The sequence below is a fragment of the Denticeps clupeoides genome, chromosome 5, assembly GCF_900700375.1.
Source record: "Denticeps clupeoides chromosome 5, fDenClu1.1, whole genome shotgun sequence".
Lineage (NCBI taxonomy): Eukaryota > Metazoa > Chordata > Actinopteri > Clupeiformes > Denticipitidae > Denticeps > Denticeps clupeoides.
In genome coordinates this window covers 31,464,084-31,490,291 of record NC_041711.1, presented here as the reverse complement: position 1 = coordinate 31,490,291, position 26,208 = coordinate 31,464,084, and the positions used below count along the sequence as shown (strand labels likewise).

Genomic DNA, 26,208 nt, shown 5'->3' with positions numbered 1-26,208 from the left:
AAGATGGATGTTGGCTCTGAATATTTTCCCCCCTCTCGTTTGGTTTCTCTGATTTCTTGCATATTGAACTGGTTTTGGTGGAGAGGCGGTGCTCAGACACCCAGGGAGTGTGATTATTGTTACAGCAGAAATATGACGATGAGTGTGAACAGGGATCATGGCTTCTGGTCCTTGGAACTGTTCTGCCACCAAAAAAAAAAAACAAAAAAAAACACAATACCATTTTTTTTTAAATGCAAAGGAGGTAGAATATAATACAAAGCGCTGAAGAAACAAATGTGAGGCTGATGCAGTGAGGAACAAAGCCGGGCAGCAAACGCACATACACACACACACATACACACACAGACCTTCTGCTGCACCTCCCTGGCAGCCATTATCTCTCCCATCAACACACAATGGGCCGAGAATACGCTTCAGCAGGACCAGAGGGAAAAGGCAGTTCTCGCTCGACCAGTACACTTTACACCGACAGCGGTCCACCATTAAATCCCCATGCTCATTTATATCGGCCATTACAACTGCTCACTCTTTTCAATAAGAGCTAATTCACACACTCACACACACACACACACACACACACACTCATCACTTCACGGCCCGTCGTCGCTGCCATTTCTCCTAATGGCCTTTTAAAATGGCCATATACGACAGAGTGGTCACTTCATCTTGCCTCCGGATGCTCGGCTCCCAGGTGGCTGGATGAATGCACTGTAGTCGGTCAGCGCGTCAAATGCATCAAGTATCAAACTAAATGTCATGGAAATCGTCCGATCCACCGCATTTAATAACAGTAACAGCCAAAAAGAAAGAAAGAAAAAAAAAACATTTCATAGGGTTGTGCTGAGGAAGCGTTCGAGTGTTTTACTGACTGAAGCAACTAAAAACGCACACACACTGTCTGTAGCTGTAGCACCACAAGGGTCCAAGCAAAACCATCACCATCAGGTTCACAGTGTCAGTCACTCAATAGCAGGTCACTACAGCATTCTTCCTCCTCTTCTTCATATTCTCCGTCGGAAGCCCGGAAAGGCCATTAAAGGAATGAAACCCTTTTCTCCCAGGCCCATAGCTTAGTCCAAGGTGCTCTCTGGAGCATATGTCTGCAGAGTACATTTTCCGGAGTCTGTTCGGTCAGGTTTGTCCGTCATGAGGCCATGTCCGAGGGGCAGGGGGGCGCCGCCAGACTCTCCCAGGGCGCAGTGGCTTTCCTCGCTCTTGCCGTCCAGGTATAGGGTGTTGTCAAAGGGCACGTGGTGCACGCTCTGGACGTGGGTCTTCAGATTCCCTTTCTGAGAGGCTCGGTATGGGCAGTGGTGGCAGCGGAACGGTTTCTCCCCTGCAACACAAGGGCAGCACAGGGAGAGGTCAGGGGTCATCCTGATAAACTTAAAATGCACAACATACAGTGCTACACCGCACAAGCCCCATATAACAAAGGTTTAAAAATATTCTTATAATATCACTGCTGATACAGATCAACGTATGGACGTTGTGAACAGTCACATCTTAAAGTCGATGTAGTGGAGGCAGGACAAATGGTGACTATGCCAGAGCTTCTCCAGAACTGCAGGTCTTGTGGGGTGTTCTTGGTAGGCAGTGGTTAGTACCTAGAAGGGGGGCCATCTGGTCCACTCCCACAGAAGAGCAACTGTGGACCAAACTGCTGAAACCCTTAATGCAGGTCATGATAGAAAGGTGTCAGAACACATGGTGCAGAACCCATCTTGCTGAGTATGTGGCTTCATAGTTGTAGACCAGTCAGAGTGACCCTGCTGACCCCTGTCCACCACAGTAAGCACCTAGTATGGGCATTTGAGCATCAGAACTGGACCATGGAGCAACTGAAGAAGGCTGACTCTTTCAAAAGCATTGAAATGGCTGGATGTGTGTGTGGGTAGGAGATGGCAGCAGGATTCACTACGGGAATGAAATCAAGCTGGTAGATGTAGTGTGACATCTACTCAGTGTGATGTTCCACTATGAAACATTAGAATAGGAACTTATATTCAGATTTGGGCACCTTATGTGTGTCCCAGATGAGTTCAAGATGTTGATTTGACCTCAGTCAAGTTCCCCAGACCTCAATCCTGTCAAGAGTCTGTGGGATGTCCTGAAAAAACATGGAGGCACCAGCACATAACCTGCAGGACCTAAAGGATCTTCAGCTGACAGCCTGTGGTCAGAGGTCCTTCAGGGGTCTTACAGAGTCCATTCCTGGATGGGTCAGAGCTGGTTTTGTGGCCCCCCAGGTTGACCTACCCATTAGTTAAATTTTAACGTTTATCTAAATTAAACCTTATCATATGGGACATAATATTGCAAATAATGGCCAGAAAATGACAGCACATACAGATAAAAGCAACTCAAATTTCTCGTCCATCTAAATAAATGAAATGATGAAATTGACAAGGCCTGATTTGTGATTTGTCCGTGTCCACATATTCTCACTCCATTTTAATTTGCCGATGTGTCGGTGATAATACATTAATAAGCAACAAACTTCAGAGAAAAATTGAGGGGAAAAAAATGAAACAATAAAGATTTAATTGAATTAAGCCTAATTATCATGTTGATAAACGGAGGAATATCAGAGGGGAAAACAAATGGCTCCATCGTTCGCTCAACCCCCACCCAAACAAAGAAACTGAAAATATGGTTATTATCATACATCATTATATTGCTGGGTAGGGGGGAGCAGTAATTAATCAGAAATAAAAAAAATAGAATAGTAAGCGCTAATGCGGTATGGGAAGACGTGAGCAGAAAGTAAGCACCACTTAGACATTGTCCTCAGAGAAACCCCCTAAATTATGCAAAAGGTTATCAACACCGTAAAGCACAGCTAGCCATAGATCTAACTATGCCCTTCTGATGTTTTTCTGTAATAATCAATCATTCGATACCATAAAAAAAAAACCACCTAAAGTTATCTGATTAATTGAGGACCAGTGTCTTCCAACTGCAGTCGTCTATGGAAAACATTTGTCAGGAAAGGGAAATGTATGTCTTTCATCTGGCTTAATGCATATTTGTATAAAACATTTTTTCCCAGATGACTGTTATTGATCGTATGTTATTGTGTGACTGTGATGGATCGTAACCAAATTTACAATGTAGAATCAAAACTTTAACTCAATGCTTAAATTTTCTTGAGTCTGGTCATTAACACACATACACACACACACACACACACACACACACTAGCCTTGTTGCCTTTGATGGGTCAGTGCTGTTATTTTTCTTGTTAAATAAAATAATCATCTCCATAAGCGACCGAGCGTGAAGCTTGCAGACAGGTGAGCAAACAGACGCAACACACATGTAACACACACACACACACATACACACAGGTACAGACAGCACACAGACTAGAGAACCCAGTGAAATGAGGGAACATACTTGTTTGGGCGCTTCGTTGGCGGTGGAGTGAGCATCAGTACCTCGCAGTCCATTAAACTCAAAAACAACTGTGGGGAACAAGGAGGGTGAGGATCGGGCCTCGAGTTAAAAACGTGCCCAGAACTCCACCGTCTCAGAAATATAGAGATATCTATATATATATATATTTTTTTTTTCTTTACACCAACAACCACTTTACAAAGAATGAAAAAAAAAGAAAGAAAAGAAATAAATAAACAGAATGGCAAGCCGGGCCTGGTGGAGTGAAGCTGCTGATTTAATGTGACATGTACATGCTAATGGCTGCCCCAGGGTCCCTGGCCTTTCTCAACTGGATGGCTGTGCTGAAGAAAACCATCACTGACAAAATTAATTACAGCTTGCGTGTGCGTGTGTGTGTGTGTGTGTATGAGGGTGTGTGTGATGCGGGGTGGGTGGGGGTGGTGGTGGTGTGTTCTTACCATTTGGCCTCTGTCACTTAGCATCACTGGCTGTCCAATGAATCATTCACACTTTCCATAAAGAACTTAGTAATCTCACTGTCTCCCGCTATAAGTGCGCCGCCTCGTGATGGTGCGGGGGGACGATGGACAAAAGAGCGCTTTTTGGCCGCGCGGAGACGGACGTGGCCGAAGCGGACGTGTGCCGCGCGCAGCGCCGGTGGCGATGTGCCTCATTAGCATGCACAATTACATCTCTCTAATTGACACGTGATTAATAATGTATACAGCTTTTCGCAGGTCGCAACCATAAGCAAATGATGCGTCGCAGAGAAGAAGAAAAAGAGTCAGAAGCAAAATAATAAAAAAAAAAAAAAAATGTTTTTTTTTAAAATTCCACTCCTGGGCCAAGGACAGAGAAAACACACACGCGCGCGCGCGCGCACACACACACACACACACACTTGTGCGGGGTGAGCGGTGGCTACCTGTGTGGGAGCGCATGTGCGTGCGCAGGTGACTGGGCTGGCTGAAGCTCTTCCCGCACTCCTGGCAGACGTACTCTCCCTGCCTGGCCAGTGACCTCAGCACGCCTGGTGGAGAGAGGGAGGGAGGGAGAGAGGGAGAGAGAGAGAGAGAGGGAGACGGAGGCATCATTAGTATGTCTAATGTGTCATTATGGGATGCGGGCTCCGGGGTGTGGGCTGCCGCTGTCAGGCGGAATCATCTCACCGGCTGACAGCCAGACACACACGGGCCCTGCACCACCGCATACATTACAGCCAATTAAAACGCACCGTCTGTGATGTGCCCGCTTCACGCGGCAGGTGTGTGTCTGCGGTGGCCGCGCGTGTGTGTTTGTGTGTGTCACGGTGGATCAGACTGACGTCGGTGACGCAGAGACGGCGGGGTGAGGAAGACGGACCGAGACCGCCACCACCCCCCCCGCATCAGATCCGACCTCTGACCTCTTACCTCTCCTGGCCCGGAGGGGTCTGCGCTCAAACCCCCCCCCCCGACCCGCCGCGCACACGGCCATAGCCTTCAGTTGGCATCTACCTGCTATGGCCCGAGGTGGACAGGAACCCGAGGACCCTGCAGAGCCACGGTTCAGGACGGAGGAGTGCCGGTGATTCTGAGAGTCTCTGGCAGATCGACTCTGGCCCCTGGTAACAAGCACCAGCGCCATTAGCTTCCTCGGAGTTGTAGTGGCGAAAGACATGAGAGGTGGACCACACACACACACACACACAAGCGCTCAGACACAGCCCGGTTTTCTCAAAAAAAGGTCACTTTATAGAATGTGACTCAAAGGGCTGGGGAGGAGCGTGACTGTATCTCGCTCGACAGCTGACAGTGATGCCCGCGGCCCCTCGGCGTACAGGATATATATAAATACACACACACACACACACACACACACACACACGGTGTGTGTTAATTGTCTCAGTTGGCCTGCGGACAGGGCGAGTAAATATTTGTTTGTTAAACCAGCCTTTATTCTCCTCCTCGCCGTCCCCTCGGACAGGTCGGGAGAAGATGTGTCAGCCATGATGACTTCATCCTGACGCGCTGTTCAGGAGGCTCGCGGCGAGGCAGCTTTCCCTAAAGTGGGCGGCACACCCGACTCTTAATGCATCTCTCCTTCATTATTTACACCTCTGTCAGAGCCAGTGAGGCGCGCGCATGTCACTCATCTGTATTGTGATGGGCTCTGGCCGTAATGGCTGCCTCGGGGGGGGTGTGTGTGCTCGTACCTCGGCACTGGCACAGCATTAGTCGGGTCCACCTCAGCGCGCCCCCGTCGACCGACGCTGATCGTCCCGCCAACTAATTACCCTGCGGCACGCCACCTTCAGGACGCGGTGACAGAGTGACGAGCTGAAGCCCGCTTCCGATGAGGGTTTCGGCGGAATACGTGATCATGGGTCAGAGATTTGAGCGGACGATGCAGCAGAACACAAACATCGATGCCTAATAGAGATTTAACGATCATCCAATCAGAATGCAAGCAGTAAATCATGTGATCACCTCAGAGCATCTGAAATGTTCACTAAAGGTAACAAACCCTCTTATTAACCAGTGCAGGACAAGGTCACAGGTTCAAACCCCACCTACTACCATTGTGTCCCTGAGAATGACACTTAACCCCGAGCTACTCCAGGGGGGGACTGTCCCTGTAACCTCTGCTTGTAAGTCACTGGAGGTGTGAACGTTCACTGGTCTCACTGATTATCAATCTATCAATTTTTCTACATTACTTCACTAACGGACGTTAAACAGCACCATCACCCTGGATAAGGGCTTCTGGTAAATGTTGTAAATGTGGTAGTAGCATAGTGGGTAACACACTCGCCTATGAACCAGAAGACCCGGGTTCAAATCCCACTTACTACCATTGTGTCCCTGAGCAAGACACTTAACCCTGAGTGTCTCCAGGGGGGGACTGTCCCTGTAACTACTGATTGTAAGTCGCTCTGGATAAGGGCGTCTGGTAAATGCCATAAATGTAAATTATCGCCCAAAGAGTTGCCCTCGGTATCACCACCTAAAGATGATGGTACACGGGACAACTTGACATTAGAACATCTTTACATAACTGGCTTTTTTGCCAGGGGATTTGCAATGGGTCACGATCATAACTTCAGATAACTAAGAACCAGGCTGATTAGGAACACTAATACTGATGTTGCAATATTTTACAATCATCATCCAATATGGAAAATATAAAGGCATAGTTCATATATAATGGGAACTAGAATGAGTTTTTATCCAAACTGTGAATTTGAGAGCAAAATTTTCTGCCTATTAAATATATTATAAATATAACTTATTTTTCCAAAATATAGATTATTGTCTATTGCATTGAACTGGCATTCTTGTTCAGCACGGAAGCAAATATTCATACATTTTAAAGCTGAAAGTCTTTGAGTCAGTGAAATAACACATCAAACGTTTGAATTATCCTCACCTGTATGCTCCAGCAGCGGGGTGGCGGCACCCCAGCGGTGGTAAAACGCAGCCAGCTCATGGGAATTGCAGTTCTCTTCAGGAAGCTCAGGATGTCCAGGGGCGTTTCTGGGGTGCCAGCCATCGATTCCTGTTTGAGGGGCGAGGGGGTACCCAGCACGGCTCCCCCCTGTGGCTGGGAGGCTCCGTACATGAGGCCTGCTGTGGTGCTGTGGGCTGGCTGGTCGTGCTGGTTTGCTGGCTTGGCTCTGGATTGAGGCGGAGGGGGAGAGATCTTGGTGGGGGTGCTGCGCCCGTACTCAGACAGGCCGTGCTTGCTGGAGAGCATGAAGCCAAGGCCTTCTTGGGGCAGTACGTACCTCTCCACCAGACGAGCCCCTGTTTTGGGGCTCGTGGCAGAACTTGGAGGGGTCCCGGCATTTTTCTCCAGGGTCCCAACTGAGATGACCTTCGGGTAGAGATCCACTTTTGGTCTGGAGCGAGAAAGCTGATCCTCTGTGGGCTCAAAACGTTGCCGGGTGTTAGCTTTGGGTGTCTTGCTGATTGAGGAAGAGGTACTGGGCTGAGGATGACTGGAGGAAGCCTTGTCCTTCTTCTGGTTGTTGGTGCTCATGGGAGGTCGGGTGCGGCTGGAGCGTGCAATGGAAGGCAGGGGTTGGCACTCCTTCCCCTCCAGAACTGGAGGGGGACCTGTGCGTCTTCGGAGGGATAGGCCCTCCTTAATGTTCTTGAAGCCATTCCTCTGAGCCCACTTGGGCACCAGGGCGCTGCTGCTGAGTCTGTGGGCGATGGTCTGGTGAATCCACAGCACCTCTGGGTAGCGGGTGGAGTGGGAGCAGTAGGAACAGCGGTGACTAGGAAGCCCGTCAGGGCGGTCAGAGGATGACAGTGTGCCCCTCACACCGCTTGCACGAGTGCACAGGTCTACAGCTGGTTCGGCCGGAGACCCGCAACCTGAAGCCTGCGCCAAGGGCCTAAGGCTGGAGGGAGGTGGCTCCGAAAGAGGCAGCGTGGGGGAGGGTGAGTGGGAGCTGCCCTGCAGCAGAGCCCTCTTCAGCTTGGGGAAGCTACTGTTGGGAGTTGCCCTGTCCAAACCTAGGCTGGGGCTGGACTCCTGGGCCCTGAGTGTGGATGAAGAGGATCTGGGACCTGGGTGCAGATGACGCACATGAGATAGGAAGGTGGAGGAGTCTTTGGTGATGAAGTCACACAAGCTGCAGATGTATGGCTTCTCTTCTGAGGATGACAAGAACATAAAATAACACTTTTACCTACTTACAGATCTTAATTTAATCATATTTAACACATTAATAACATTACACGTTTAATAAAATAAATCATAACATTTTAAACATTAGTATTCAATGGATCAATTTAATTTTATGTCATTATTTTATTCTTTATATTATTTTATTAGTATATATAATTTGTTTGCAAATAAAATGATTTTATTGTCTATATAAAATAGTTAATATGTATCTACATAATTAATATAACGAATAATCAAATGAATAAAAATAAGTATTTTGGTACTATTTCGAATCAGCCTAATAATAAGTCTGTAGATCTTATCTTGTCTTATCTTGTGTATCACAGTACATGTAAATATTAGGCTTGTCCACTGGGTGGCGCTGTTTATCATTAAATGTAATTTCAGAGTAATGACACATCCTCTTACAGTCACCTAATGTCATTGAGAAGTTCTGTTATTCCCAGAAAGGGTCATTCATATTGAACAGTGGTTGGCAACCATTTGAACAACCATCGCAAATTCTTTTTGACATGTAAAATGAAGAGAACACTGCATATATTCAGAAGTAATCCGGAGGTTGCCGGTTCGAATCCCGATCCGCCAAGGTGCCACTGAGGTGCCACTGAGCAAAGCACCGTCCCCACACACTGCTCCCCGGGCGCCTGTCATGGCCGCCCACTGCTCACTCAGGGTGATGGGTTAAATGCAGAGGACAAATTTCACTGTGTGCATCATGTGCTGTACATCACATGTGACAATCACTACACTTTCACTTTATTATTTTCACATTTACGATATGTATAAAAAACACTGGCAGAATGCCATTTTTTTTTACTAGCATGAAAATGCGCGTAGAAGCCGATGATGTGATGAGTGTTTAATCACCCGGACGCTAACTCTACACACTTACTTATTTTTAAATCATTAAACACTAAATATTGCGAACAACAGTTTAAGAGCCGCTAGATTTTGAAACGGAGTTCTAATTTTTCAAACTGATTAAAAGCGGTGGGTGTGGCCGGGTAGGGTGGTGGGCAAGTACGAATATAAGACATTTGTGACGTATATATTTTGAACATCAGGAAATTGAACACATTGCCTCTTAGTGTTACAAGATTACAGTAATCTTAACACTTTTATTATTTTCCAAAGCCACCGGGAGCCGCAGTGTAAGGATGAAAGATCCACATTCGCCTCCCGAGGTTGCCTACCCCTGAACAAACTTACGAATGTAAATTTTCATGTATACCTTTCAAAGGCTTTTTGATATATTTGCCACTCCTACGTGACATTCATATTACATTTTGAATTCCAATGAAAAAAAAAAAACATTACATTTATTTTTAAGTTTGTTTGATTTAATTAATAAAAAACAAATGTAGAAACAAATGCTAAATGTAATGCTGAAGCATGGCCACGTGGTGGTGCTCCTGACAAAAAACAGCATTCACGAGGAAGCAGAGCAAACACTAGACAATGAAAAAAAGGGGGGATGATTCGGGGACTCAGCAGGGGCATGGGAACTAGAACAAAATCCAAACACACATGAGAGATGAATACTCACCAAGATACATTTACTAATGAAAGAAACACAAACCACCCCCCCCCAAAACACCGTGGCCCTCAAACCGCACATATTTGTTTATACGTCGAGAGCCTTGTAATGTGCGTGGCGTCCCCTGCCAATGGCAACAGATGAGGAAGCAATTCTGTTTCAATTTTCCAATTACGCCAGGACATGGCCATCTGGCTGTCATTTCGCTGTCTTCTTTGGAAAAAGCAAAGCCGCTCAGCAGCAGCAGACACGAGCGCGTCGAGATTTGCAGATTTGCTAGAGGCTTTCACGATGCAGGAGGGCTGAGGAGGGCAGCATTTTATATTACCACAGCCTGTGCCACGTCCAGACGCAACAAACAGCTGATGGTGACGTCTGTCCGACATGTTGTTGTGCATTTAACTTCTTCAAGGAACTGAAGGCAGATTTGACCAGTGAGAAGAAAAGTGAAAAAGAATCCCGAACAGCTGTTTGAAACATAATGAAGGATAAATAATTCAAGACAATCTATATATAAATTGCTTTGTTTATAATATTATTATAATGTGATACATAGGAGCCATTTCAAAAAAACTAAGTGGACAATAATCTCTAGAATTTGTCTCTTACTTACTATTTATAATTATTTAATTTCATTTTCACATTTTTTGATCTCATCTCATTTGTAAATAATTTCTCAAGCAAATGTCACCATGAATCGATTATTGATGGTGTGAAAACATCATGCTGGATCCCTACACACATAAACAAAGTCAACTGTGCTTTCAGCGAGTGGCGGTGACCTCATGCGTCAGCCTCTCGAAGCTGTTGACCACTGCCTGACCACCGTCTAGCTCCACCTGATCTCCACCTGCAGGCTCACTTGATCCACCTTAACATGCACAGTCCACCTGGCCTGGGACGGCTAGAGTGGCTGCCAAAAAGGGCGTAACGGGAGCTCCGTGAGCGCTGCTGCTGTCCTCTCTGTGCAGCTAGATTAGAAAGCTATCTATAAATACCAAATCCCCCCAACCTGTTGGACCAGCCTCTCTAAGGACGTCAGCGGGGATTAGGTAACCAGCTGGGGACGGAGGAGGGAGACGCTGAGCTGTGGTTGGAGTGGATGGCTGTTAGATCATAAGTGCTGCTCATTAAGGCTGAGGACTCCTCATTAACCCCTGAGTAGCGTTGGAGATGAAGGTTAAAAGACGTCTTTTTTTGCGCCAGGCCCTTATTTCGGCGTTCTTTCAGCCTCACGGACTCTTTATTGGAAGCACGTGGCCTGAAGTTACACCTTTTGTGTTCAGCTCTTTGTTCGCCCTTTTTCTGGCCTCAGGACAGTTACTGTCACAATATTCCTGGCTGGTGGACCTCTCTCCGACGAGCCCTAAATCTCATCAGCAGATACCGTGGTGTGTTTAAGAATGGCCTGTGACCTAAACCATATCTAGTCAGCAGTCCTTTGATCACTGATGAATAGGCTGGTGGGTGAACGGCAGCAGATGGGGGACGTAGGCTTGTAACTCTACACCTGTAGAGCATCTATGAGCTAGGTGTATATAACAAAGTGCGCACATGTTTCTAATAACGTGGACAGAGCGGGGTTTTTTTTTGTTTTTTTTTGGTTTAGTGATGAGATCCACACTAAAGAAATGTAGAGAAAAGAAAAGAAAACAACACATTCACACAGAAGGGTGGTTTCCTGAGACAGGAAGTGCTGAAATAGCACTCGACTAAAGCCTGAAGAAGAAGAAGAAGAAGAAAAAAAAACAGGCCCATGTTTCTATTTCTGAAGGTTAACCCGCCAGGGAAGAGCTGACTGATCCGCCGATCCTTAACTCTTTATGTAGAGAGTCAAGAGGCCAAACAATTAACTAGCTAAAATTAACTAACAATTAACTGAGATCAAAAGCAGGACCTTATACATGTCACCGCAGGTACAATTTTAGGAGATAACATTCCTTTTTCGACAGGAGTCTGACAGACATTCTGGTTCATTTCACGTATATTGTCTATCCACCTTTGACGCTTGTCCTCTGAAGACACTAGCGGGGTTTAAAGGTGTCATCTGGTCCCCCGGTCCCTCTTGACAGTTGTTCTGCCACTAGGTGTCTCCTGTCTCCTGAAAATGGGCTTATCACCGGCAGATGCTAGCTGGCCGGACTTGTCAGAATTGGCTGCTCTGGAAGCGTCCTCGTGTTCATTTACCTCATTTAGCAACCGGTCCGACTGCCAAGCCTTCTGCGTGCTTGTTTCTTAAAATCTGAGGTCGAAGGGAGAGGAACTGACTTGGCCTTCACCCCACAGCAAGGCAGTCAGATGTTTCTTTTTAAATCCCATTTCCTCTTTAGTGCGATCTTATCGAGATTCGCGCCCCGTGCTCTTAAAGCTCTCGGCGCGACTTGTCTGCGGGGAAGAAAGAGCTAAAGCGCAAAGCGCACAACAAAATGGAGGTCAAACAAATAAAACCTCCGGCGGCGGCGGCGCGACTGTCCCGACACCGGCTCCCTCTGCGCTGCCCCGAGTCGGACGGACGGACAGCTGTAGACATAACGGAGAATTAAAACTGACCGAGCGTTCGTGCGCCAAGTCATGCAGAGCCTGAGCACAGCGGCGGTTAAATATACGCGCCGGCCCGGCATCGGAGAGAGGGGCGTCACGTCGCTGCCATTCTGGCCAGAGGAGCGAATAAGCAGGTACAGGGCGTCAAACTCAATTTAATTAAAAATAATGATAATAATAATGATAATCTTCTTTCTTTCGACATTCACGTCGGGACGCAAGCAAATGAAATACACAACCGCAGACGGTGATAACCTGTGAACTGGGACCCATTTCAAGAGATGAAACCGTTTGCTCCAAAACTTGATTAAATGACCTGTGAAGTGATTTGTCACATGTGATACACAGCAGCACAGCACACGGTGCACACAGTGAAATGTGTCCTCTGCATTTATCCCATCACCCTGAGTGAGCAGTGGGCAGCCATGACAGGCGCATGGGGAGCAGTGTGTGGGGACGGTGCTTTTGCTCGGTGGCACCTTGGTGGATCGGGATTCGAACCGGCAACCTTCTGATTACGGGGCTGCTTCCTTGACCGCTAGGCCACCACTGCCCCAGAAGTGTGGATTAAATGGCATAATCCTTGCTCTACCGTGCCATTTTGTACTAAGCCGCCATCGTTGTGTTTACGTGCACGAATTTGGACTGGCCGACGTAGAGAAACGTGGGGACAAAAAGAGACCGTGAACTCACCGGCGGCAGAGAACGGTGCAGTCTTGGCCTCTGCTAGACTCTGCGTGTAGGAGTTGGTGGCACCGTGCCCCAGCATGTTGGGCCCGTTGGGAGAGCCGTGCTCGGCGTCGCCTCCCGAGCCGCGCCCGTCTCTGCGGTGGACACGCTGGTGGACGGTCAACTGGTTGCGGCTGCGGAACACCTTGCCGCACTCGAAGCACTCGTGGGCCTTGCTCTGAGAGGAGCGCCGACGCTCCTGTCTGGACGAGGGCCTGTACTCCGAGTCGCTCAGGCTCTCGGGCGTCCTCTCGCCCGGGGACGAGTGGCTCCCCGCTCCGGCGCTGCCCCGCCTGGCCACGCGCTTCTCGTGGCCCGCCAGGACGTACCGGCTGCTCTGCCGGTCGTATGCCACAGCGCCGGCGGGCGGGTCTCCGTCCCAGCTCGCCGGCCTCTGGGCGTTGTCCACGGGCTCCAAGACTCGGCCTCTGGTGGCCAGTTGCCAGGCCTGGTAACTGCACACGGGGTCCAGCTCGGGGATCCGCTTTCCCGGCCTCCGGTCCTGGAGCTTCTCTCCCGCGGGCCGGAGGCCGAGGTAGTCCAAGAGACGCCTCTTAGGCGCCGGGGAGCTGCCGCCGCCGGCATCCACGGCGCCGCGACTCGGTTTGGCGTGGCCGGGGCCGTGTGCTCGGTCGTGAGCCCGCAGGCTTTCTCGGTCGTGGAAAAGGTTGCCGCACTTTGGGCAGATTTGGTAGAGGCACGCGCCACCGGAGGCGGCAGTGGTGTCGGGGTCCTGGGCCACGTTGTTGATGGTGGCCGGGGGTTCCGGGTCAGGTCGGGGCCTGCCTCTGCCCGGGGCCTTGCTTCCGCTGTGGGTCTTCATGTGGCTTTTGAGGAACCACGCCTCCCTGAAGCGCCGGCCACAAATGCGGCAGGAGTGCTCCAGCTCGGCCGTGTGCTTCTTCATGTGGGCCTTGAGGAACCAGGCCTGGGTGAACGCCTGACCACAGGTCTCACAGGTGAAGTCTTCCTCGACGTCGGCCGGGGTGGCGGGTGGCGGCGACGCGTCCTCCTCCGTCTCGGCCGTGATGTGGACTTTTTCGATGTGGCTGAGCAGCTGGTCTTCACGCCGGGCTTCGTAGCCACACAGCTTACACCGGTAAGGCCTGGAGTCCGCACTCCTCTCCCTCTTCACTCCTCGGCCCTGCCCTTTGCCCCTCGCGTCCTCGACTCCGTTCAGCACCCCGTTGCACGCCGAGCTGCTCCTGGTAGGGCTAGACCCACCGTCCAGGCTCTCGGACACTCCGACCTCAACCAGCCCCTCTCCTTCCTCTTCAGGCTCCTCTTCATCCAGGCCAGGGCTGATGAGCGTGCCAAGTTTGTGGCTGCGTATGTGGACCTTGAGATTACCTTTCTGGGAGGTGCGGTGCTGGCAGTAGGGGCACTTGTATGGCCGTGCCCCCGTGTGGCGTCTCATGTGCTGCGACAGGGAGCTCTGGAATGGGAAACTGCGACCGCAGACGCTGCAGCTGTAAGATGGAGCCTTGTCGTCCTCAGGGTCCGCCAGACCTGGCTGGTGCTCAGCCATCTCTGTGCTCTCTCTGGGGGGGTTCATGGCAGACATCGAGTCTGCACCGATTAGGACAGAGTGGCCAGTGCTATCTGTACCTGCTCATTTAGCGCTAGCTATAACAATAGGCTAGTCATGGTTACCAGCTTACCAGATCATCTAGCATTAGCTAGAACCATCCTTATATCTGCACCGCTAATAAATGGTTTAGATCTATCACTGTGGTAACCTTGGTTTTTCTTATGAATACAATTAAAACTCAGTTGCGCTTCCTGGACATTTTTGTCCTTTTTTGACAACCTCTGATTTGTTTAGGCCGCTCTATGCATCCATAGATAATTCTGGCTGGACGTTGTTCTTCACCAGCCGGGTTCTCTTGATCACTTCAGTCCTGTTGGGAGCAAAAAAAAAAAAACAGAGAGCAGTTAGCGAGACCAGGATTATGCACTTCTACACAGAAAGCACCCATTGACTGAGCGCTAAAGAGAAGGGTGTACGCTAGGAGGACGGAGAGGTAGATTACTCTCTGGGGATATTCTCTGACTCAGGTAGTCGTGTTAAATGAGCTGTGCAGGAGGCTGGCCTGCTCTCCAGAGGGGCTGAGTCCACACTTTCGCCCATCCAACCGGACGACAACGCTCAAGTCAGCAGAAAACGCGGGCCACTGTATTCCACATGGCCCCACCAACCCCCACATGCTATCTCGCCGCCAGGATCTTAAGTACACAACAGGAAGTGGCTCGTTTTGGTCACTGGGGGCGTTGTCACCAAGTAGACTTTTTTTTTTTTTTCCCAATCTGACATTCTGCATTTTTTTAATCACAATTTTATCACCGCTGCTTGGCTTCTTGTGTGTTCTTGGTTAGAACGACATCAGTTGGAGAACATGATTTGCATGGATTACCAGATTTAAACAAACGTCACATGTGACCACAAACTGACAGTTTGCTTTTATTCATAAATGAAAAAGCATGACAGCCGCAGAGTCCACGAAACAACAGGCTGAGAGTGAGTGAGAGAGCGCTGGAGGAAGGGGGATGAGGGAAGGAGCGGTGAAGTGATGGTCTGCTAGGAACATTGGCGTCCTTATTATTATCGGATTGAGCTTCAACCAGTATACTCAGGCCAATTAGCTGAATTATTTAGAAAAAAACATCATAAGAGACTGCTAAGCATCATAATCAGTGCTGCGGGAAGTGTTGATAAATTTGCAGATGGTGCAGGCAAGACTGGATCAATTTCTTCCTCTCGCATCTTTGTAATCCATTTAGATTCAGAAAGTTCCTACCATGAGAGTGCATGTGAAATGTCTTCCAGCCCCTGATAGGTTTGGGTGTATATGAATGGCAATTTACATGAAAATGACAGTGCTGTAAAAACAGATCACTGCATCGTACACCCGGACTGTACCTCTGCAAAGATGTGGCATCTGTGTTTGCGTTAATGGGATTTTCTGCCCATCTAAATGGAAATGACACAAGCATTACAATATATTACAGGCAGGTTTTCTGCAAAGATTTCAAACAGCAGATTTCCAATTTTGAAATCCTCCTCTAGGGGCTGGGTCAAAACAATCAAAAACCTCAACGATCAGGTAGGATGAGTGTTTGGATGGGGCTGATGTCTAAAAAAAAAATCACAATGTCTCTGGATTTAATGTATATTTTAAGTGAAAAAACAACACAGGCACTGACTATTAAGTATACAGCCAACAAACGGTATTATTATTACAATTCAAACAGAACAGATATTTTCTTTTTTCTCTATATCAAACCTATGAAAAAAGGCAGATGTCAAATACTGAAGATTCAAGGCTGAATACCTTGAATAAAATTGCCATATATTTTCTTTGAAATAACATACAAAAAGATCATCGCCAATATGTGTATGACACCTGGCTTGTCATAATAAGATAACACTGTAGGTAATTCAAAATTTTGAAATATCTTAATCGTATTGCATTGTCAGCCATTTCCACTATAATAATATAGTTTGCTCAAAAATCATTCAACCAAAGCCGATACCTCTAAAATTTGACCAATTCTACAACAAAAACATCTCTCTCCGTACATGTAGCCGATTTCCTTTATAAACACATCATGATGCTGAAATGAAGTATGGTACATGTATTTGTACAATGATGCAGATATTTTAGCAATATATTCCACAAGCCTGTAGAAAGCTCCTAAAACAGGACATCAACCAGGATTAAATACGAAGGGCTGTAGCATAATTAAGTATGAAAAAAAACATCTCCTTTCTTCATACTCTTCATTTTATTTTTTGATGTGCACTTCACGCATTTCTGACAGTCATGAATATTTGTCTTATCTGTCACCTGATTTGTCCGATATTGACTATTAATCTTGTCATCTGCCAGACAGTCACGTGTACAAATTAAGTGCTAATGGGATTAGACACATGCTGGGAAAACACCACAAAACACTAAGAACGGACTGGCCTACCAGCAGCCGGCTTACTACAGAGCATGCAAAATGACCATTCAGAGTGTGACTCCTGCGACTGTGCATTCATGAAAAGGGATTTTTTTTCTCCATTAAATCTAGTTCATAAAGCACACCGTGTAATAGCTGCACCTCTCTCGCTCTCTCTTTCTCGCTCTCTCTCTCGCCCTCTCACACACACACAAACAAGGGCATTTTGTGGAGCGCCAAGATCTGTGAAACAAGGAAATCCGCTCCTTACTCTTCCCAACAACCCAGGGGCCTGCACAAGAGAGATTCCAGGAACATCTGGAGAGAGTCACGCGGAGCATTCATTACCGCGCCGGCGCTCCGACCCCCCCCCCCCCTTCGTGGTGATGTACGGCTCTGTCGGCCAGGAAGAGGCTGCGCATCAGCCCGAGCACCCCGAAGGGAGGGACAAACACCAGGGCCGCTCGGCGGGGGGGGATCGGCGCGGACACGACAGCCGTCCCACGGCGGGGGCCGCCGGGCCCCTCCGCACAATGCACAAGCAGGCGCTCGAGCCGCCGGAGCACAGGGGCCTTTAAGTACGGCTGAAAGCGGCGGCCTTTAAACGCAGCTGAGCCGCGCACACAGCGCCACTTTCACCCAAACAGGCCGTTTTTTACTCTATACATACAGCGCACACACACACGGTAGAGCGACACGCATACAGACACAGGGGGGTGAGGGAGGGAGAGAGAGAGAGAGACAGAGAGGGACGGCTCCGGCGAGGACGGTGCCCCTGCGGGCCGGAGCGTTCTCAGACCAATCAATAATCCATTATGGACGAACTGCGCTTCAACTCCACGCCATGAGGCGAGAGACAAAGAGCCTCGCTGTACTAACCCAGTGTAAAAAAGAGAGAGAGAGAGAGAGAGAGAGAGGACAACTGGAGACAAACACAGAGGCGCTGACTTCAATCCCGGGAATTCCTCCAGTACGTCAGACTTTCTCAGATAATGCCAAACATGTCCGTGTTCTCTCTAATCTAGCATCTTTCTGGCAGAGGCCACCTCACACAGTCCGGGCAGTTCATGTCCAGAGCTCCAAACTGGACGGCTAAAGTGCGGCTCCTGAGCCCGATAATGTGCCAAAGTGGCTCTGAAGATGATGAAGCCTGTGACACAGGGGTTTATGTCAAGTGTGAAACCAGATGAAGCGCCGCAGTGGCCTTTTGGCGTCCCTCCACCGCGGCCTTTTGAGCAGTAAGTGGTCATGGGACGGCTCAGATGTCGGCGGGAGTGTTTTGTGGGCTGGGCGACTCTGGGACTGTCAGAGCAGGTCATGCTAACAGACAGATAGAACAGTGAGGGGTCTCTGCCCCTATTGTTGGTCGCAGAGGTCGGGCCCCCCCCCCCCCCCCCCCCCCCCCCCCCCCCAAAAAAAAAAAAAAAACCTCCCCTCACCCAGCCTCAGCCACCAGTGGACCTCTGCCATAAATGTGTCAGGGGAGGGAGAAAACAAAGAGGTTCCAACCAGTATTCATGCGTGTGAAGGCTTTAGCTGTTCAGTTTCACCAACACCAACGCACCCAACGAGGATTTGAAAGTTCATCTAAGCGAGCGTGTGAAGGCTCCATAGACCTCTTCAGGTTCACGTGTCTATATATTAGAAGATCCTCGATGACGCTCTACAAGTTGCTGCTATCGACAGGGGCGGGGGGGGGGTGGACACATCAAACCGTTCGTCCCTCCTTCAAGGGGGGAAAAAAAATCAGCCATGTGCACGTCCCCGCGGCCCCAGGGGTTGGCCCGTCTCTGGATCTCTGGGGGCGGGGCCGAGAGAAGCCACCCTCCGTCCCCTTCCAGTGTTATTCCCACCCTCATGGTTGCGGCGCCGGTGCGGACACGAAACCGCGCGTTGGCGACAGGAGGACGTGGCACGTGAACACGATCTCGCCGTGTGAATCGCTCCACGACACGCGACATATGGGCCAACGGGATAATTGCGGCCCTTTACCAGAGAGCGTTGAGGTGTCGTGACGTAGGTCCAGTGTGCTATGGTGTATTTTACACACACCTGCCTCACCATTATGACTAATGTGATTATTAATGGTGATCGTGTGTAAAAATAAGTCATATTACCACTACTCGAATTCAATTTTTATTTGATATGCAAATTTTATTTGATATGCAGCGAAATGCTTTAAAGAAATGTATGCAGTGAAACAAGAGTGTCTCTACTGTATTTAATGTGCTCAAATGGTGGTGGATTTGCTGTTGAAGGGTTGTTAGAAATAGGTTTAAAAGACAAAAACAAAATAAACGGGACGGCGGCCATCTTGGACATGAACGAATACAACTGTTACACATATTTTACCATATTGGACACCTATATTGAACAATGACCAAGCCATAATAGTCGTTACCTATAAAAAAAAACAAAAAAAGTCCCACACTGAAGCTAATGGGAAAGATTTCCGTATCCGATTTCTGAACCAATATGAGATTACAGGTGCCGGCGTGAGCCGTGAGCATTTCAACCCCCCCGCCGCCACCAAAGGACAAATAACTGCCCCTAAAGGAGCCGCTCCGGAACGCAATCAACAGCCTGAAGCCCCTGTGCATTTTCCTCACCAGCGTCAGCCCACACGGGACTCGCCGGAGCGGGCAACAGCGGTGCACGTCGCATTAAAGCCGAAAAAAAAAAACAACAAGTCCACCAGACAGTGCCGCGGAGATACGTGGAATACGGCACACCGCACTCCCGTCTGGTTTCTTGTCTCCCGTACTTAGGCGCGGTGGAGTGGAAGACAACGATGTGCTTCCCACTGAGGGAATTAAATAAAAAAAAATGAAAAAAGAGGGGAGGGTTCGGGGGGCAGAGGAGGATGGAAATAACCGAGGAAGAAAATAATGAGGAGGTCACGGCAAAGACTGGCACTGAGGGTTCTAGAAGGCCCCACAGTCAACTACAGTCAACAACAAAATGCCAAAGACATTTACATTTACGGCATTTACCAGACGCCCTTATCCAGAGCGACTTGCAATCAGTAGTTACAGGGACAGTCCCCCCCCGGAGACACTCAGGGTTAAGTGTCCTGCTCAGGGACACGATGGTAGTTAGTGGGATTTGAACCTGGGTCTTCTGTTTATAGGCGAGTGTGTTACCCACTAGGCTACTACCACCCTACAATAATGCACAACATTTACATTTACGGCATTTACCAGACGCCCTTATACAGAGCGACTTACAATCAGTAGTTACAGGGACAGTCCCCCCCTGGAGACACTCAGGGTTATGTGTCTTGCTCAGGGACACGATGGTAGTAAGTGGGATTTGAACCCGGGTCTTCTGGTTCATAGGTGAGTGTGTTACCCACTAGGCTACTACCACCCCAGTAGACCTGCCAGATCTGCACCGCGGCGCAAACGAGATAATCTGAGACGGCTGAAAATTCAAGACGAGACAGACATCGCTGGCAGCCCGGCGGATTAAATCAAACTCTGTTGCGACCTGCTCCGCTCACCGCCGGTCGCGGTGCGTCCGCCCCAAAACAAACCGGAGGCAAAGGAACACCAGAGGTCAGTTTTATATGGCGCGCGGACAGTGACACCGCGACAGCCCAATGTGCCCGAGCGGCATCCGATCCCGGCTTGCGGCCGCCGAAACGCCACTGCCGTCTGCACCCGGGAGAGACGTGAGCTCATCGCGCGCGTGGATAGGTTTTCGGCCACGTCACCGCGGTTCTTTTGCCCGCGACGACAACAACAACAACAACAAAAACCGCGCCCGCGTTTATCTTTAGGTGCCGAAGGCTCGAACTTCTTACATAACCCGTAGGGGGAGGATTAGTCTATTCCTCCAGACCACAGCCACCCATTACAACGCGACGCTAAGTCCACACAGAACAAAGGGCCTTTGGAGTGAGCGCGATTAAGGCCGAGAATCATACGGTTCTCTCTCAACGCCACGACCGCGTTATATCACGATCTGGCAAAAGTCTCCTTTCTAATTAGCTGGTAAGTGTGTGTTAAAATCAGCTCTGAAACCTAAAAGCCACCGTAAGATGATCGCCCTCGCGCTTATTTCCCCCACCACGTAGGCCATTCTATGCAGCTTAGGCATAAATCATGCAAAACGATTAAAATATTAACATTTATTATTAGGCTCATCGCTCAGCGTGCTGCTTTAAAACTTCCCACTCAGTCCGGTTGCAAAAAAAGAATTATTTCACCATCCTTATGCTAAAGTGATTTCCTGCCCAGCATTTTTGTCGGGTGAAAGGAAAGACAAAATTCACCTGTTTATGGTCACAGTCACCAAGTCACATGACACACTTCTGCTTGCAGAACGTTGCTGAGGAACAACTGGGACGAGCAATTTTATAAAAAGACGGGGTGACTGACGTGCAAAAATACGCCGCACGTTTATCTTTAATGTTTAAAGGTGCGTACTGTAGCCCCTCCCACGGCCCTCCCTTCTCAAGCTTCTCCCAGCCAGAGCTGGATTCAAGCCGCTCCTCGACAACCACAGACAAAATGTCTCTGTGGACGTGACCTGTGGACGCTCACCTACAAGTTTACAAGGACCGTCCTAATCTGTCAAGTATTGTGTGGCTTTATAAGGAGGAAATATCAACTTTACTTATCAAATATGAGACTGCATGCGAATTAGGTAAACAAAATACGCATTTCACATGAAAGTATAGAAACTACGATCAATAAATGAACATTAACTTTCTAGCAAGGTGTTATTCGTTAGCAGCATAGCAGTGAAAACGGGAAAGTATGGAATCAAAAGCAGGAATTACGCTACCAACATTCTCTCTGTAACAAACCAAAACCGGATCACGGCGTAATCGGCCAGATTTGTGGTCTTCGTGGTTCGGCACGCAGTTCTGCTATCATGCCCGTACCCTGCATGGATTTCCGGGCACATCACAGTCTGCATTAATTGGATGATTTTTTTGGAGTCTTCCAGGTATAATCTGATGGGATTACCTTGCTCTTTAAATAGAGTACTGTGGTCAGGGATTATCGGGGTCTGGTCAGACCAAGCTTTTCCGTTCACACGTCTATGCCTCGCACTTCAAATTCTGCAATTACGGAATGGGTTTCAGCATGATCAAGGTGTGCATACATCACCTAAACTAGGGATGGTGCTTTACTCAATACAAAGTATTGATCATGTCCATCCATCCATTATCTCTAGCGGTTTATTGGTGGCCTAGCGGTTAAGGAAGCGGAATCGGAAGGTAATCGTAACCCCGATCCGCCAAGGTGCCACTGAGCAAAGCACCGTCCCCACACGCTGCTCCCCGGGCGCCTGTCATGGCCGCCCGCTGCTCACCAAGGGTGATGGTTACCTTATCCGAATAAACTGCGTAAGACAGAGTCACTATTGGTCCGAAGACATTGGGTCATTTATATGAGTTCAGCATGTTCTAGAATGGAAGTGGCTGTAAAGCACCGTCAAATTTGGAGAACACCGACATAAAGAACGCAACAGTCTGAGCCAAGCCAGACTTTTGACCTCGTTTTGATCCCTGAGCAGTGAACGAGCCTCGCCGTGTTTCAAAGGAAGTGAACAAACGGCAGCCAACCAACCAACATCCCAAAGTAATGATGGTCTGGCCACCGGCTACCAGAGGCTTCTGGATACATCTGGATACGATGTGGGAAGAGCAGCTGGGAACCGGCTGAGTGCAGAGTGAAGGAGAAGGGGGGGGGGGTGCTCTGAGCTTTAGAGTAAAATAAATCACACGAGGCCGGTGGGGAAGGGGTCGGTTGCGCAGAATCCGCCACAATCCGTTTTCTCTACCTGGTCTGCCGTAATCCACTATAGTCTGGAATCAGGCGTGGTCATAAAAAAATCATGATGTACTGTAACACACATTCATATAAAACAAAGTAAACTACCTTCATCATCTCAACCCTGGATGTATAAATACCTAAAAAAATATACCTAAAAAAAGTAAGAAAGACAATATTGCTAGATATATGTGATATCCATATTCACATACAGTCATTTATAGGAAATATATACAGGAAAATAATATGTGATATTCAGTGGCACATATTCACATACAGTCATTTATAGGAAATATATAGGACAATAATATGTGATATTCAGTGGCACATATTCACATACAGTCATTTATAGGAAATATATAGGACAATAATATGTGATATTCAGTGGCACATATTCACATACAGTCATTTATTCCACCATTTTAAATGTTTCCAACAGTGCGTTACTCTACAGGACTGATATTTTTTTTATGTGTACCTTTAAATGCATCCTGTATGTAAATTCAATTTTTATTATTATTCCATGTTTTTTTTTAATCTCACTTAATCTCTTTATATTTCAGGAATACCTGTTTGAGGCAACTTGTATTTTTGAGGCAGACATTTTTGACGTCAAGCTCGGAACGAGAAAAATACATTTATAAAATAGATTTTAGTCCTGTTATTTTGCCCAGGCCGTCCACAGACCGCTGGCATCTCCCAGCCTCTCCTTTCCCGCTTGGGCATGACACTGAATTCGTCAATTCCGATTCGTTTTTTGGAACGAGAGAATGAGCAGAATCGCACCGTCCACACTGCACCTATGATTAAGCAGTCACTAAACGAAGAGGTTTTTGCTCGCGTCCCGTGTGCTACTTGGGTAAAAAAAAGGGGAGGGGAGCACCCCTGAAACACCCCTCAGCTCCATGGCAAGGTTACACTGACATCAGAGTCTAACGATCAGATCCTCTCAGCGGTGAACGATTGGCCGTGGCCTGGAGCCCTTTTCCGGCTCGTTTCCCTAAGTTATCTGGACATCTACCACTAAAGGCCACGGCAACCGCGTCCACTGAGCAGCGAGCGTCCCACAAAACACCGCCTCTTCCCCCAGACGAGCGTGCAATTAGGGTGCCCTGGAAAAACCCCAGAAGTTACGGCCGTATGCTGGAGAGAAGATGCGTCCGAGAGCTTCCGAAAAACCAACGACTCGTCCCGGTCTAGTTAAACCGCCGGCCTCAAAGCATCCACGGTGACTAGATCCAGGAGCTCCTTGCTACGGTGCTAGTAGCCTAGCGGGTAACACACTCGCCTATGAACCAGAAGACCCAGGTTCAAACCCCACTTACTACCATCGTGTCCACGAGCAAGACACTTAACCCTGAGTGTCTCCATGGGGGGGGGGACTGTCCCCTGTAACTACTGATTGTAAGTCGCTCTGGACAAGGGCGTAAATGCCGTAAACGTGAACGTAAATATACTGTAGCGCCAAAGCGCGCCGCAAACCTTAATCACAAAGACACGGCGCGGGACGTCGCCTCGGGAACAGCGAGGGCATCGCGGTGACCCTCTACACTGATGTAAATAAACCAATCAGACCTGCTGTCACCGGTTTATTTACATCACGTCCATGCAAAAATATTGGGCGTGACAGATTATATTCAAGACTGGTTTATTGTCAGTACTGAAGTACGGTTTCACGGACCCCCCCCATGGTTAACTTACGACTAAAACCCCGTACAGTGTCTCTATAAAAGAAACACTGAACAAGGACGAACTGGACAACATCATGTAGGACACGTTGGATATTTCAAGCAGGACACACAAGACAAGACAGATATGTGCAAAATGCGCAAGGATAAAGTGAAGTGGTTGCCACATGTGCTACACAGCAGCACAGCACACAGTGAAATGTGTCCTCTGCATTTAACCCGTCGCCCTTGGTGAGCAGTGGGCGGCCATGACAGGCGCCCGGGGAGCAGCGTGTGGGGACGGTGCTTCGCTCGGTGGCACCTCGGCGGATCGGGATTCGAACCGGCAACCTTCTGATTACGGGGGGCCGCTTCCTTTAACCGCTAGGCCGCCACAAGGTGCACGAGGCGGGAAGTGTACTGGTGTTGAGTTTAACAGTTGCTTTGGGTGATGGTGGAGGGGTGGACATGGATTGAAATGGATAAAAAAACAGGATTCGTTTAGCCAGAGATTCGCTTCTTTCAGCGTGTACCTCAAGACAGACGCGACGAAAATAGGTATTATTACATAAGACCCCGAAGAGCGCCTCGGTGCTGGCCGTGCTATATTTACACGTATGGCTTTCGGCAGTTTTTTTCTCCAACCGGCTGAGCTAAACAAAGCTCGGCTAAGGTCACTGCTACCATGTGCATCTGCCAACACGGGAAAGCCGCTGTTCTCCGGCCGCCTCGAGTATCAACAGGTCACAGTCGCTAGATTAATGAGACTTGTTCTAATATGATCTTTCCCGCCAGATTCATCCGTCTCTGTCCCCGTCCCCGAGATATCAATGCGTGCGTTTGAGTGACATCTGGGGAAGACAAAGAGCTTGACCCAGCGCTGGAGCGCTCCAAAAAAAAATCCCTGATCGGCACCACGTGGCTCGGGGCCACTTCACTTAATCTTATTTCCCTCCCGTTTAATCCGCCGCAATCGGAGCAGGAGCGACGGTTCGGGGCGGTGGACGAATAAAAATGAACCGCCGGGTCACGTGACACGCAGGTGGACCTTTAAACGACGAAACTGGACAAGAAAACGAACAGGCAATCCCAAAAGCACCGGACCAAATCCCTGCCCCGCCCCCCCCACAGCCCCGTTCCTCTTTTAATCCACGTGATTAGCAAATCATTCGCGCCGAGGCCATATTTTGGTACACGTCGTGCCTAATAGTATTATACCAGGGGTCTGCTCACTGGGTTGTATTGATCTGTGTGTGTGTGTGTGTGTGTGTGTGTGTGTATTGGGGGAGGCTGACCCAATTAGCAGGATTAGCAGCGTGGGTGGTGGTGGTGGCCTAGCACGCTCGCCCGTTAACCAGGGGGCCCCGGTTCAAATCCCGCCGACTACACGCCGTGTCCCCCGAGCAGGAGTGTCTCCAGGAGGGACCTGTCCCCGCCCCCAGCGACCGGAAGCCGCTCGGGATAATAATAGGGGCAAAAGCGGTAAATGGAGTAAATTTTTTCATCCCACCTGTTACACCAGCACCCAATTTGTATGTGTGTGTGTGTGTGTGTGTGTGTGTGTGTGTGTGTGTGTGTGAGCAAGTCCGGAGGGGACTGAAGAGACGGTGACCTGGCCGGACATGAATCAGAAGAATAAAGTCGGCCCGACTACAAAAGCACGCGTCCCGGCGTCCTCTCCGCCGAGCGTCCCGCCGAGGGCCCTCGTCTATAATTCATCCTCCGCCCGCGCTGCCCTTTCACCGGGGGACTCGCGCTGCGCGTCTGAAATAAAACGGCGTTCCCGAAAACCCCCCAAAAAAGGTAAACAGCCCCGGATTATGGCCGGGCCGCGGCAAGAAGGCAGGGGGGGGTCGCCCGTCTTCGAATAATCCACGCGCCATCTGTAATTTCATTTTCCCGCATCCGTCTTCATTAGGCC

General features: G+C 48.9%; 1 protein-coding gene across 1 annotated transcript; it reads right to left on the bottom strand.

The window, feature by feature from the left end:
* Window positions 1-222: 222 nt before the first annotated feature.
* On the bottom strand, window positions 223-26,208 carry znf516 (zinc finger protein 516). The gene is given in 6 exon segments (XM_028978786.1): window positions 223-1,339; window positions 4,331-4,435; window positions 6,814-6,886; window positions 6,889-8,048; window positions 12,854-14,790; window positions 25,583-26,208. Coding segments are annotated over 5 exon segments (3,204 nt in total). The 5' UTR covers window positions 14,454-14,790; window positions 25,583-26,208; the 3' UTR covers window positions 223-1,073.